This window comes from Ananas comosus, linkage group 5, assembly GCF_001540865.1.
Source record: "Ananas comosus cultivar F153 linkage group 5, ASM154086v1, whole genome shotgun sequence".
Taxonomy (NCBI): domain Eukaryota; kingdom Viridiplantae; phylum Streptophyta; class Magnoliopsida; order Poales; family Bromeliaceae; genus Ananas; species Ananas comosus.
The window spans coordinates 4,697,213-4,709,137 of record NC_033625.1 but is presented as its reverse complement, the minus strand read 5'-3'; the positions used below and the strand labels follow the sequence as shown (position 1 = coordinate 4,709,137).

General features: G+C 39.3%; 3 protein-coding genes across 4 annotated transcripts; 2 read left to right on the top strand and 1 right to left on the bottom strand.

Annotated features, from left to right (window-relative positions):
- On the top strand, window positions 1,206–4,638 carry LOC109711022 (spermidine/putrescine-binding periplasmic protein 1). 2 transcript variants are annotated; one of them, XM_020233897.1, is made up of 7 exons: window positions 1,206–1,630; window positions 1,734–1,885; window positions 2,417–2,665; window positions 2,889–3,023; window positions 3,274–3,456; window positions 3,612–3,773; window positions 4,102–4,350. In XM_020233897.1, exons 1-7 carry the CDS (start codon window positions 1,270–1,272, stop codon window positions 4,159–4,161), a joined length of 1,302 nt encoding a protein of 433 aa, XP_020089486.1. In that variant the 5' UTR covers window positions 1,206–1,269; the 3' UTR covers window positions 4,162–4,350. The 2 variants fall into 2 exon arrangements, with proteins under 2 accessions (XP_020089486.1, XP_020089485.1); XM_020233896.1 differs by having other exon boundaries at window positions 1,207–1,630; window positions 4,213–4,638.
- LOC109711073 (zinc finger protein CONSTANS-LIKE 15-like) lies at window positions 5,640–9,601 on the top strand. Its single transcript, XM_020233971.1, has 4 exons — window positions 5,640–6,475; window positions 8,027–8,251; window positions 8,701–8,966; window positions 9,194–9,601. The coding sequence occupies exons 1-4, from the start codon at window positions 5,819–5,821 to the stop codon at window positions 9,306–9,308; spliced, it is 1,263 nt and encodes a 420-aa protein (XP_020089560.1). The 5' UTR covers window positions 5,640–5,818; the 3' UTR covers window positions 9,309–9,601.
- On the bottom strand, window positions 10,137–10,929 carry LOC109709901 (CASP-like protein 1U1). Its single transcript, XM_020232269.1, has 3 exons — window positions 10,811–10,929; window positions 10,563–10,665; window positions 10,137–10,443 (listed from the first exon to the last, which is right to left on the bottom strand). The coding sequence occupies exons 1-3, from the start codon at window positions 10,888–10,890 to the stop codon at window positions 10,213–10,215; spliced, it is 414 nt and encodes a 137-aa protein (XP_020087858.1). The 5' UTR covers window positions 10,891–10,929; the 3' UTR covers window positions 10,137–10,212.

Below are 11,925 nucleotides of genomic sequence, written 5' to 3'. Positions count from 1 at the left end.
TGACAGCAAGTCTAGTGGAAAAGAGATTTTTTATAGAATTTTTTTTTCTCAAAAAAAAAAATTCCACAGAAATAGTAGGGATAGAGAAGTGAGAACTTTTACACCACAATCTGCAATCAATTTTACTGTATATTTGACTGCTGCAGTTAAGCATCCTACTACACCCTGGTATAGCTTTTGAAAACCGGTTGGACTAGTTAAACTGTGAGTCAGTTCTTATTTTGGTTTAAAATAAAACTAGCTGAATGAGCTAACCGAGTAGTTGAAACCTGGACAAATCCGTAATTCTAATTTAAAAACACATTGACTATAATTTGGAGCTAAAAATGTGACATTTTTGTGAACCAAAGCATGCCCGAAAGAGATAATATGTAGTCGGAGGCCACCAACTTAATATAATTGGTCTATGTTTAATGAATCAACATGCCACTGCAAATTAAAAATAAAATTTAGATGTAAACCCCTCTCGTACGTGCACAGTGTTTTTGGGATAATGTGTAAGCATAACTTACTCAGATTAATTAGAATAAGCGTCATCAGTGACGCACAATATGAATAATTAAACTTAACAACGAGTTCCATACAGTATGATATATGTACTATTCAAATAGTATTTTCTTCTTCTTCTTCTTTTTTTTTGAGAGAGATAAGTAGCATACTACTCGCTTAGTTTATTTTATTTAGAAATAAACTTAGCTAGAAATGTAAATCAACTAGGATTCAAACTTGGGACCTCGGTTACCAACCACCAAACTCTTTACCGCTTGCGCTAGGGACGATTGGTAAATAGTATTTTCTTAAATTTATAATATTATGTTTTAGCGGTCATCGCATAAAGACACTGGGAATAATAACTTATCCCTCCCTAATGAACCTTAGCCTAAAATGAATGATCAGAGAAAAATTATGTAAATAAATAATCTAGTTGAAGAAGTCTCAGTACTCGAACCTTTTTTACTTTTTTCTTTTTTCCTTGTGTTGGTGCTTCAACTTCTACTAGCAAACCTATTTAAGAAAAAAACATTTAATAGTTTTTTTTAAAAAAATTTAAGTTTTATTGCACTGGCAATTTAAACTTGAATTTTAAATTCTAAAGACAAAAACTTTAGATTTGGTGCTAGTTGTGTCTTCTAAATAAAAAATATCTCAGACATTTTTTTACTTAAACAGTCTTTTTTTAAAAAATTTATTTTTTATTTATTTATTAATTTATTTTGTGGGTAGTGGTTGAGTCTCCGGTGCGGCGAACCCGATCCGACTCGAACGGCGATGGCTCTCTTCGTCCTCCACCTACCACCACCCCCGCTCTCCCCTCATCCCCCAAACCCTAACCCTAACCCTAACCCTAACCCTAGGCGGCGCCCCTCTCTCCACCTCCGCACCTTCCCCTTACCTCGCGCTCGGTGGCGCGGCGCGACCGCCCCGCGCTCCTCGCTCGGCTCCGCCCCGTCCCCGTCGCCGTCCCCGTCCGTCGACGGCGACGCCCTCCGACGGGGCGCGGCGGCGCTGGTGCTTCACTTGGCCGCGTCCATCTTCGTCCTCCTCGGCTTGGGAGCGCGCGCTAGTGCCCTCGCATCGGCAACCCCTCCTCTCCCCTCCCCATCCCCCGCCGCCGCAGCCTCCGAAACAGGTTTCTACAATTTCGCCTTCGAGGGTTTCATTAGGGTAATCATTTTCCCATTTGTTTGCTTCTATAACTGTGAATTGATGCCAAAGCTCGTAACTTTCCGCAGACCATGCTGTCGAGAGCTCCGATACTCCGCAAGCGGCGGAGGACGAAGAATGGAGGGCCGCATTCGAGACTTGGAAGGCAAAGATCTATGAATTGACAGTGCCCCTTAGAATTGTCGCCCTTCGAGGCTCGATACCGCCCTCGTGGACCAAGGTCGGCGGCACATTAAACATATTTTTCATGAACTAGTAATCCTATTCCTTTGATTATTGTGAATAATGAACATGTGGATGATTTCGGCGGTTTATGTAGTGCAAAGCTTAGTAGTGTTGGTAATTGTAATTATATATTGGTATGGCGCTGATTGATACGCTAACAACTCTGCAAACATAAAGAGGAAGAACAATTTCTGGAAATCGGTAACTTATTTACTTTACAATTTACTAGTTTTCGGTATATTTTGGCCCTAGCTTTCGCCTATCGATAGTGACAATGTTGTATTAGTATGTTAAATGATGTTTCTTTGACATTTAATCCAGTAATAAGTTGGGAATTCCATGATGAAATGCACCAAAAGATTTGTAAATGGGAAATAAATGTCAAAGTCCTAAATTGACTCGTCAGAAGGAACTATAGTATTTATATAGTTAGCATAGAATGCATGGTAGCGAGGTTTACAATAATTTGTTATGATGTAAATTATGATGTGAGATTTATGGTAATTGATATTTCCTTGGCTTGTAGGATTTCATTCAAGCACAGGGGAGGAGGTTGAAGTTGATTCTGGAATACCGAGGAAGTCTCGATTCCATTTTCTCTGAATTGTGCTTGGCCTCTGAGAAAGGTCGTGTGCAGCCGAAATCTGCCATGGCATCTGATATCGTTTCGATTGGTGACTCTTGGCTTAGCTATGCCGTTCGCAAGGGATTAATTGAGCCTATAAAAGATGCCGAGGAGCACGACTGGTTTAGAAACTTAAGCGAAAAATGGAAGGTGAAAACTCAAATACTTCTTATTTCTCCTCTCCTTCTCTTCTCTTTATACTTTCATTCGTGAGAGACAATACCATTAACGACAAATCGTTTAGTTTTTACGACTCTGGTTGATTGTTTCAGCATTGACTATTGTGAGAATATTTATAAATTTCTGTGATCCATGCGGCCTTTACTGTTGGCATGTTAATGTTGTTGTTTCTACTTTCATCGAATTTCCTCAGGTTTATCTGTGCAGGAACAGTAAGGGAGAACTAGATTCTAGTGGCGACATATGGGGCGCTCCGTACCGCTGGGGAACGATGGTCATAGCATACAAGAAAAGCAAATTCAGAAAGCATAACCTGAAGCCAATTGAGGTAGCTCTTTTTTTTTGCGATAAAAGCATTCATTTTATATTTTTAAATCTGCCGAGGGACGCCATCCTGAAACAGCGTAATTATAGTATGCAATTTGAATTCGTACTGCTTTGATACATGGGTAATTTTCCTTTGAATGTTTGCATCTGTTCTTTTTTAAGATTTGGGCATTTCTCGTTTATCATGTGCAAGCTCATTTTACATGTAATTGTTTTCTTAGGCAATACGCCCGGAATTGTGATCATTGCAGGACTGGGAGGACTTGTGGAGGCCCGAACTTGCTGGAAAAATCGCGATGGTCGATTCTCCTAGAGAGGTTGTTGGTGCGGTTTTGAAACGCCTGGGGGCATCTTACAACACGAAGGACATCGATTTGCAAGTTAATGGAGGAAGGGAAGAAGTTTTAAAAAGTTTGAGAGCTCTCCAGAGGCAGGTATATCGCAAATAAGATTATTCTCTGAGCCCCCAGAATTATCGCTCTTTTGTACATGTCCACCTCGATTCAAAAAGTTGATGTATTGTGTGAATTATAATTATAATAGCAAAGGTTCCAGTTTATGATCCTTCATGTTCTACTTGTTTTGGTAGGTTCGGCTATTCGACAATGTGTACTACCTAAAATCATTTGGAATAGGAGATGTGTGGGTCGCTGTAGGATGGAGCAGCGATGTGATCCCTGCGGCAAAACGCATGTCAAATGTTGCTGTGATTGTTCCCAAATCCGGCACTAGTCTATGGGCAGACCTTTGGGTATGATCCCTTGCTCCTCGACATATATATATGCATAATCTTACTGCATGTTCACCAAGTAATGCTGATGAAACATTTAAACTTTTCTCCCTTAGGGTGTGTTTAGTTCGCGGACATATTCTAATTAAAAGGATAACCTACTTTGCGAATAATCAAGATCGAAAGCATTCTTGAACTTCGCACTTAATTGCAGACATATTTATAATCGTCGCTAGATAACTAAGAATGAAGCGAGAGTTACTATGAAATGTTTATTCGCCGTTAGTTCTAGAATAACCCAGTTTGACTACATTAGTTATCTTCAAGCTCTATTCCTTCTGTTCGACAGAATCGGGGGAATAACTTCACTCGCCATGCTCAGCGCGGGAAAGCTTTAACTTCTACTTGAGTATTACTTTCGGTGATTTTCATTCCCCACCTTTCTCTATGGTAAATTCAGGCAATACCTTATGCTACGAAATTCAACACCGACCAGATCGGCGGCAGAGTTCGTGGCCCGTCCCCGCTAATCCACCAGTGGTTCGAGTTCTGCCTACAAACTGCGAGGGCTTTACCTTTCCGTCAAGAGGTCGTTCCGGGGTCGTCGCCCTTCACCGTCGAGCATCCTCAGCTCGAAGGCCCTAGAGAGCCGGATAGAGGGAAACCTAAGCTCGATACCAATCTCGTCGGCGGAGTTCCGCCGGCCGAAACACTGGCGACGTGCGAATTTCTCGAGCCCTTGTCTGATAAGGCCTTGGAAGATCACCAGTGGTTGATCTCAAATACTGTAAAGAGGAATGTGGTTTGAGAACAAATATCTTAATTTAAGACAAAATGGAGATCTACATTCTGTTAATCAATCATAATTGCCTTATGGATTCACTTATACCGTCATTATTTATAAAAAAAAAAAATTATCTTTATTATATTTTTCCTTTAAAAAAAATATTTAATTAGTTTCAGAGTACTAAAAATGTACCGTTCGTCCTTCTTTAGGGGCCAAAGTGGGACAAAAATTTTATGCCCATATAGTCCCCAAACTAAAGCTAATTAGTTTGAGAACTATACGGCGTCACGTGGCCAATTCCACAGTTGTCTTGCTTTTTCTCTTTTTCTAAAAATACTGTTTATTTTTTTCTTTTTGTCCGCGATAGTGTAAGCACTCCTTATTAATAGCCTCGCATCGTCACGTGGTAATTAAGCATTTTATTTATTTATTTATGTATTTTTATTATTTATTTATTTCAGTGATTCTTTTCGCCTTTTCGCTCCCACTTTTTGCCAGCTCAGCAAAAAGCGTTGATATTTTTCTCTCCCCGTCTCCACCGCGCGCGGGTCCCACTTCCCCGCTTTTGACAAAACACACGCCGCCCTTTTACAGTGCGGTCCAATCAGACAACGAAGAAGTGCGGACCTCCTAAATCCTAACCAATGATAACGCGACGCGTGTCGAAACAGGAGTGCTCGGTGCGTGTTGCGTGGAGCGGATCATCCACCGTCCACTACCGTTTACCGCTCCCCCATCAACCAACCCCTCGTGCTCCTCATGCGCCGTTGCGTAAGAGGGTGTAAATTTTACGGGAAGGTCCCTGTCCTATACCAGTGTTACAAACAACTTTTGCAAAATTTTTTGTTCTAATTTTAAAATAAGTGTTGCCCTGTTAAAATCAAACTATAAAAATAAATTCATATTGTATATATGAAGAGATAAAATAGTATTCTTATTGGAAAAAATAAAAATGAGTTTTTGGTAGTTAGAGGCTAGGCAAGTAAATGTTTAGTACAATACAGGGATCTAGTACCCATAATATCGGAATAGTACCAGGAACTACAATATCGGAATAGTACTAGGAACTACCCATAATTTTTGTTCGTCTCCTTATTCCTGGTTCCGAGACAGAGAGAGAGAGAGAGAGAGAGAGAGAGAGTCCTACAACTACAACTATAATGACGTCGTCTTCGAGGGAGCTCCGTTCTCCATCCTCCTCCGTTTCTCTCCCTAATCTCTCTCTCTCTCTCTCTTAGGGTTAGGGTTTTAAGGTCCAGCTCTGCAACCTCCACGAACGATGGAGGCGGCGGCTGCAGGGGGGTGGCGGCGCCGACCCTGCGACTACTGCGGCGAGGCCGCGGCGGCGCTCCGCCTCTCCGCCGCCCCCCTCTTCCTGTGCCCTAGCTGCGACCGGGACCCCTCCGCCGCGAAGGTCGCCGTCGACGGCTTCTCCGGGTGCCCCACGGCGCTCGACCTCGCCGCCGCGTGGGGGCTCGACCTCGCGGGCCCCCGCGACCCGCTCTTCCCCGAGCTCGATTACGCCATCCTCGCCGTCGATCCCGCGTTCCGCGACCTCTACGTCCCCTGCGTCGCACCCCCCGAGATCGCCCCTTCGCCTACTAAGAAGCATCTTCTGCAGCAGCAGCAGAAGGGGGAGGAGGAGGCGCTGCTCCAGCAGCTGGTGGAGATGGCGAAGAGGGAGGCGACATCTTCAGCGGCGACGGATGGCTCCGTGCCGTCCGATCTGAGCCCTAGGACGCCGCACCGGACCAGCGGAGGCGGCGTCTGCCACTTTGCGGAGGAGCAGGAGCACTTGCCGTTGCCGTACACCTCCTTGCTCATGCTCCCACCATCGGAGCGCACGGAGCTCAGAGGAAGCGATCGGCTCATCGAGGAGGAGGATGATGGTGATCTCTTGTGGGATTGTGCCCCCCCGACCTATCATTCCACTCAGGTATCCAATTCATCACCATTTGGTCCATTTCTCTGTGTTGTATAAGACCTGCTCCATTCTATGTTCTTCGTTTAGGACAATTTTGAACCTTAAAAATCTGATCTTCGAGGTTGCGAATATGGAATTAGAGAGAATGCTAAGAACAATTTTGCAGTTTAATGCTTTTTCAGGGAAAATATTATCTTGTTTTGGTCACATAATACATTTTGGGGAATAAATGGATCAACCAGAAGTGAGTACTTGGAAAAGTTGAAGCAATCACAATTTATCCCTTTCCACAGTTCAACAGCTTCCACACAGATTGCTATGTAGGTTGACTATTTATGTAATTTTGACCATGAAGCATAATTTTCCATGGGTTTTTCCAAGGCTGAATACCCAGTTCTCGCCTCTCCCTTTCCCCAGAAATTTGATCCTTCAAGTCAATAGCTGGCAATCCCAAAATGGTCCGCATGGATTCACTACAAGTCTGAAGTAGCTGAATCGTCTCTTCTTTTTTAAAAAGATTTGTCATAATCTTCATGAAGATTTTTACTGTGACACTGGATTATGAATAACTTGATGTTTTTCTTATCTCGCGGAGGCTCCCAAATCTTATTCTAATGGTGAAAAGTAATGCTATGTTAATGTGAAGTACCTCCTCTCCATGCTGGGGTGAAACTCAATTGGAGAATGATGCCATTAATGTCTCCTTTTTTCATTCTTTTTAAAAAAATAATGATTAGTTACTATTCCTGCTATTTTAGTGGATACCTCCTCAAAATGATATATGATTAGTTACTATTCATGCTATTTTAGTGCATACCTCCTACTGAAAATTATTCATAAAAATTTTCTGGCCCAAGATAGAATTATGATCTGATGTGCTCCTTGAATTCTTATGGAAATTACATCGAATGTTTCATCACTTTAGTTTGCCCTTTCAGAAGTAAAAGCAGCATTGATGCCCATGATGTGACCTACCATATTATCCCTAGAAAAGCTTCTTTTGAATTGTGCTTGTATATTGTGTGTTTCTCTTTTATTCATTTTAATTATTCGAATATTGGATCTGGCACACCCATTAAGAGTGTGATTCCTTATTATGGATTTGGGAAGGACAATCTCGTAAAAAAGTATATGGAAATGTATTATTGGCAGTGTATCAACTAATGGTAGTTAAAATATGCTTTTCCCTTTGCTTTTTCCTCTTTGCTTTGGATATTGATTCTTCCATGTCCTGAGTTTGCTAAATGAGAGGACCAGTTTATGTTACTTCTTTGAGCCAAAGCTTCCAAAACCTGTCTTTATGATAACACCAAAACATTAAATGCATCAGTTTGCTTAAGTAGTGTGCATGTTCGGTGCATGTGAATGCATTGACTTGATAATCAGTTGATATTAAGTGGCACCTAAAATCTCTAGGTGGTCCATCTCTTTCATAGGCCTAATACTGTTGACAGTTTGCTATTTCAATATTATCGATCGTTTCACTTTTATCCACCCTCAACTAATTTATAGTCCATCTTATCTGGTCTGAATGACTTTAATGATCTGTTAATTACCTGACAGATATGGGATTTTAATTTGGGAAGATCAAGGGATCATAATGAATCTTCTGCTCTTGAAATGGAATATGGCAGCAGCAGCGGAACTTTCATGATAAAAAATTATAATGATGTTCTCAAGGAAAGCTCCTTCGCAACTACAAAATTTTTAGAAGACATCTATGATACAAGGTGTCCAGCAAATGAGGATATCTTGTCATCTAACATCTGTCACATATCATCCCAAAATGTAAGCTATATTGATTCTTTTTCTTTCTTTATTATCTTTCTTCAGTATGTAATTCTTAGTAATTCATTTGTTAACTGAGTACCTGTTCAGTCTGTATTATGGAACCGCTTCTCTACCAAGAAGTAGAAGCCCCAAAGAAATACGCAAACAAAAAGTGTGAAGCTTCGAGCTTTGGTGTTAAACCAAAATAAGCTTCTACGCAATAAAAGCGAAAGCCCTAGTTCGAAACTTCAGTTTCTACATACAATGGGAAGCTACTGTTTATTTCAATTAAATAGCTGCTATGGTTTCTTTAAACAGTTTTGCTCCAACATTACTTTCACAGAAGCTCTGCCCAGGGCTCTGATATGATTGCAAATGAATCTGCTGTGTTATTTTTTCATTTAATTGGATCTGGAGTTACATATGTTTCTATGTTTTCCTTCCCTTTTTTTTTATTAAATCTCCAGCTTATAGTAAAACCCTCAAGCAAATCAAAGGCCAGTTCAAGCAATTCCATGATCGACGGGGCGACGACCTCTGGAAACCCCATTTCAGCTATTCTCAGACCATTAGCTCCTGAAACTGGTGGTGGTGTGAGACAAATTTCTTTTGGCGAACAGCCAGTTATTACAGGTACGCCAATTCAACCTACTAAGAAGATCGACAGCGAGTTCCTGGCTCAGAACAGAGGCAATGCCATGTTGCGATACAAAGAGAAAAGGAAAAATCGCAGGTAAATTCTCGTGTTTCATATTTTCTCAACTAGTTTTGCATTAATCACATGCCAGTATGTTGAGCCTGATCCCAGTTTCAATTACATCCTCATCAAGCAATAACTCTAACGATGTAATCACTGAAGTTTGTCTTGCAAAAACAATCTAGTTCCTGATTCCAAATAGCCCTGAATTCCTTTAAAAAACAAAACAAAAAAAAAAAAACTCAATTTGAATTCTTCTACAGGTACGAGAAGCACGTTCGGTATGAGTCGAGGAAGTTGAGGGCCGACACGAGGAAGCGAGTGAAGGGCCGGTTCGTGAAGTCTGCGGCAGTTGTCGATGCTGGAAGTGGAGGTTGAAACTGGAAAGAGGCCCTCCGTGAAGTAGTGAACTTCAGACTGTGAATATGCGTGCGGCTTGTTTTGCTCACACCAGCGAAGTTATGCGATGAAAAGTTCCCTTTTTTGGCCACTGATGATATTTTGTTTGTTGTAATACGGTTGTCGTTTCCAGGCATATTACCACCTACCTGGAAGAAATAACACATTATATACAGTGAACACGAATGTAATGTGAGTTTAATTTTTACTGCTTTACCTTCTCGTTCAACCTAATATCAATAGCAGTACTTGCATGAGCATTCTTTCTGCAATGCGTCGTGGAAGAACTATCTAAGTTTTGTTTATTACATATGATATTGCGACTTATTCCTTATGCTTTTCACTAAAAGTGCCCTAATTAGTGAACTTTCCATATGTTGAACTTTAGTAATCGATTGTTAAATCGAATCTATTCATTGCGGTCAACGAACTTACATAACCCGTTAGTTCGTTTCGGAGAACTCATACATTCAATACCAAGACTAACAATGCAATATCCAAAACTAGAACTCCAAGGGAGGGGAAAAAAAAAAGTGAAAATATATTATCAAGGGCTAATATTTTTCTTGTTTTCTTCTCTAGCTATATGCATTCTCTTCGTTCAAACAAAGCACAAGCATATCACTGGACTGGATCCATCCTCTACCAAGAATGAAAATTGCAACACCATAAAAAAAACTACTTAATTAATATCGCTGATCAACTTGATCCAAAAGCAAACTTTAACAAATATCAATAATACTAATTAACCCCCTCCCAAACAAGAAGAAGGGGAGGGATATAAAAAAAAAAAAGAAAGAAAAAAAAAAGGAGGAGAGTTTCTAAGCATAAAAAAGTTGTATAAATGAAGTTCCATTCCGAAGATCATATTTGAATTATCATATTATGAAGAGGCCTTCTTCCTGGGGGTGTTGTGAACAACAGAGACGACACACATGATGAGGAAGAGCAGAAACCCTAGATAGGACATTATCAGGGACACACTAGCCCTGTGACAAAACTTCTCATAGTAAGGGCACACTTTGCTCCACCCAATTGAGTCATCCCCATTTAGCCCTAGATATCCTATTGCTGTTGCTGCTGCTGCTGAGGCCATCACCAAGCTCATGATCACCTACCCATTAGTATATAAAAAAAAAAAATTTATTTTTTTTAATAAAAAAAAAGTTAAAAATAAATACTTAGTTTTAAGATCCAAAGAAATAAAGAATATATATATATATACATGCATACCTTATCCAGGATTTGTAATGTGTAGCCCTCCATCAGATTATAAACGAAAGGCATCGATATCAACGAATACGTGCATGCAATCGCGTTCCCGATCAAAAAGAACCTACACACAAAAATTGAAAAAAAACAAGAAAAAAACAAAAAAAAAGGAGAAGACACGTTAATATAATGAACTTCATGCATGTTGTTTGCAAATTAAGTTATAAAACTTCATAAATTCTTAACTTAATTTTCTAATTAATACTTACTCGAATGCAGGAGAGGATTTGAAACTCGCGGTGATCACGAAACCGGAGATGATGGTCGTTCTCTCCTTGCTGAGCCCCATGATCAAAGTTGATGCAAAAGTGGAAGCAAATGCTAAGAATCTGAGTAACTGTTGAATCGCCATGAACTCCTCAGGAGACATTTTCTTCTTTTTTTTTATTCCAAATCTTAACTTCAATAAGAGAGAAAGAATAAATAAAAAAAAAATGTACAAAACAAAGAGAGTAAAAAAATAAAAGTGGTTAAAGCAGTTTCATTTGGAATATATATGCAGATAGAAGAAATATAATATTTATCTAGTACATAGATCTTAATGTATATATATATATATATATATATATAATCGTATATTTACATATTTCATATATTGTTATACGGTTACAATCACATAACACATGAATGGTTGAGATTAAAACTAACTGAGTGTTCAATCTTATTACTATTTTTTTAAGAATATTTAATTTTTAGTATTTATTTTGTGACTGTTTGATACATGAGAAAATAGTTTTAAAATATACGATATTTGATTCTTAAAACTTCAAATGCTTTATATTTGACCGTGTGAGTCGTCGATTTGAATGTTCGATTATTGAAAATAACTTGACACTAACAAGCGTGAATATTATCGATTGTTTATATCTAAATTCGATGCATCTAAAATTTTTAGGGATGTCAATGAGTACGTACGGATAGCCGAATTTTTATCTAAAGCCGAAGCCGAACCCAAGCAGAGGGTATTTATGTGATGCTAAACTGATATAGTTTCAAATATGGATATAAAAAAAAAACCCGACAGATTTGAATTCGAATATAGATTTTATCTGTATTAGATTCAAACTTGAACCCAACCCCATCCCAAATTGATTTTACATTATATAATATATATAAATATTTGATGTTATATTTAAATTTGTATTTTAAAAATTTAGATTTGATGTAATACATTCTGAAATATGATAAAGAGAAATAACTATTTTGGATTTGAATTTTCGGATTTATATTTTGGATTTTTGGTCTGATTTGGATTTGGATATGAATTTTTAAAATTTGTCGAATTCGGATGCGGATTCAGATTCAAATTCGAATTTTTGGTTTG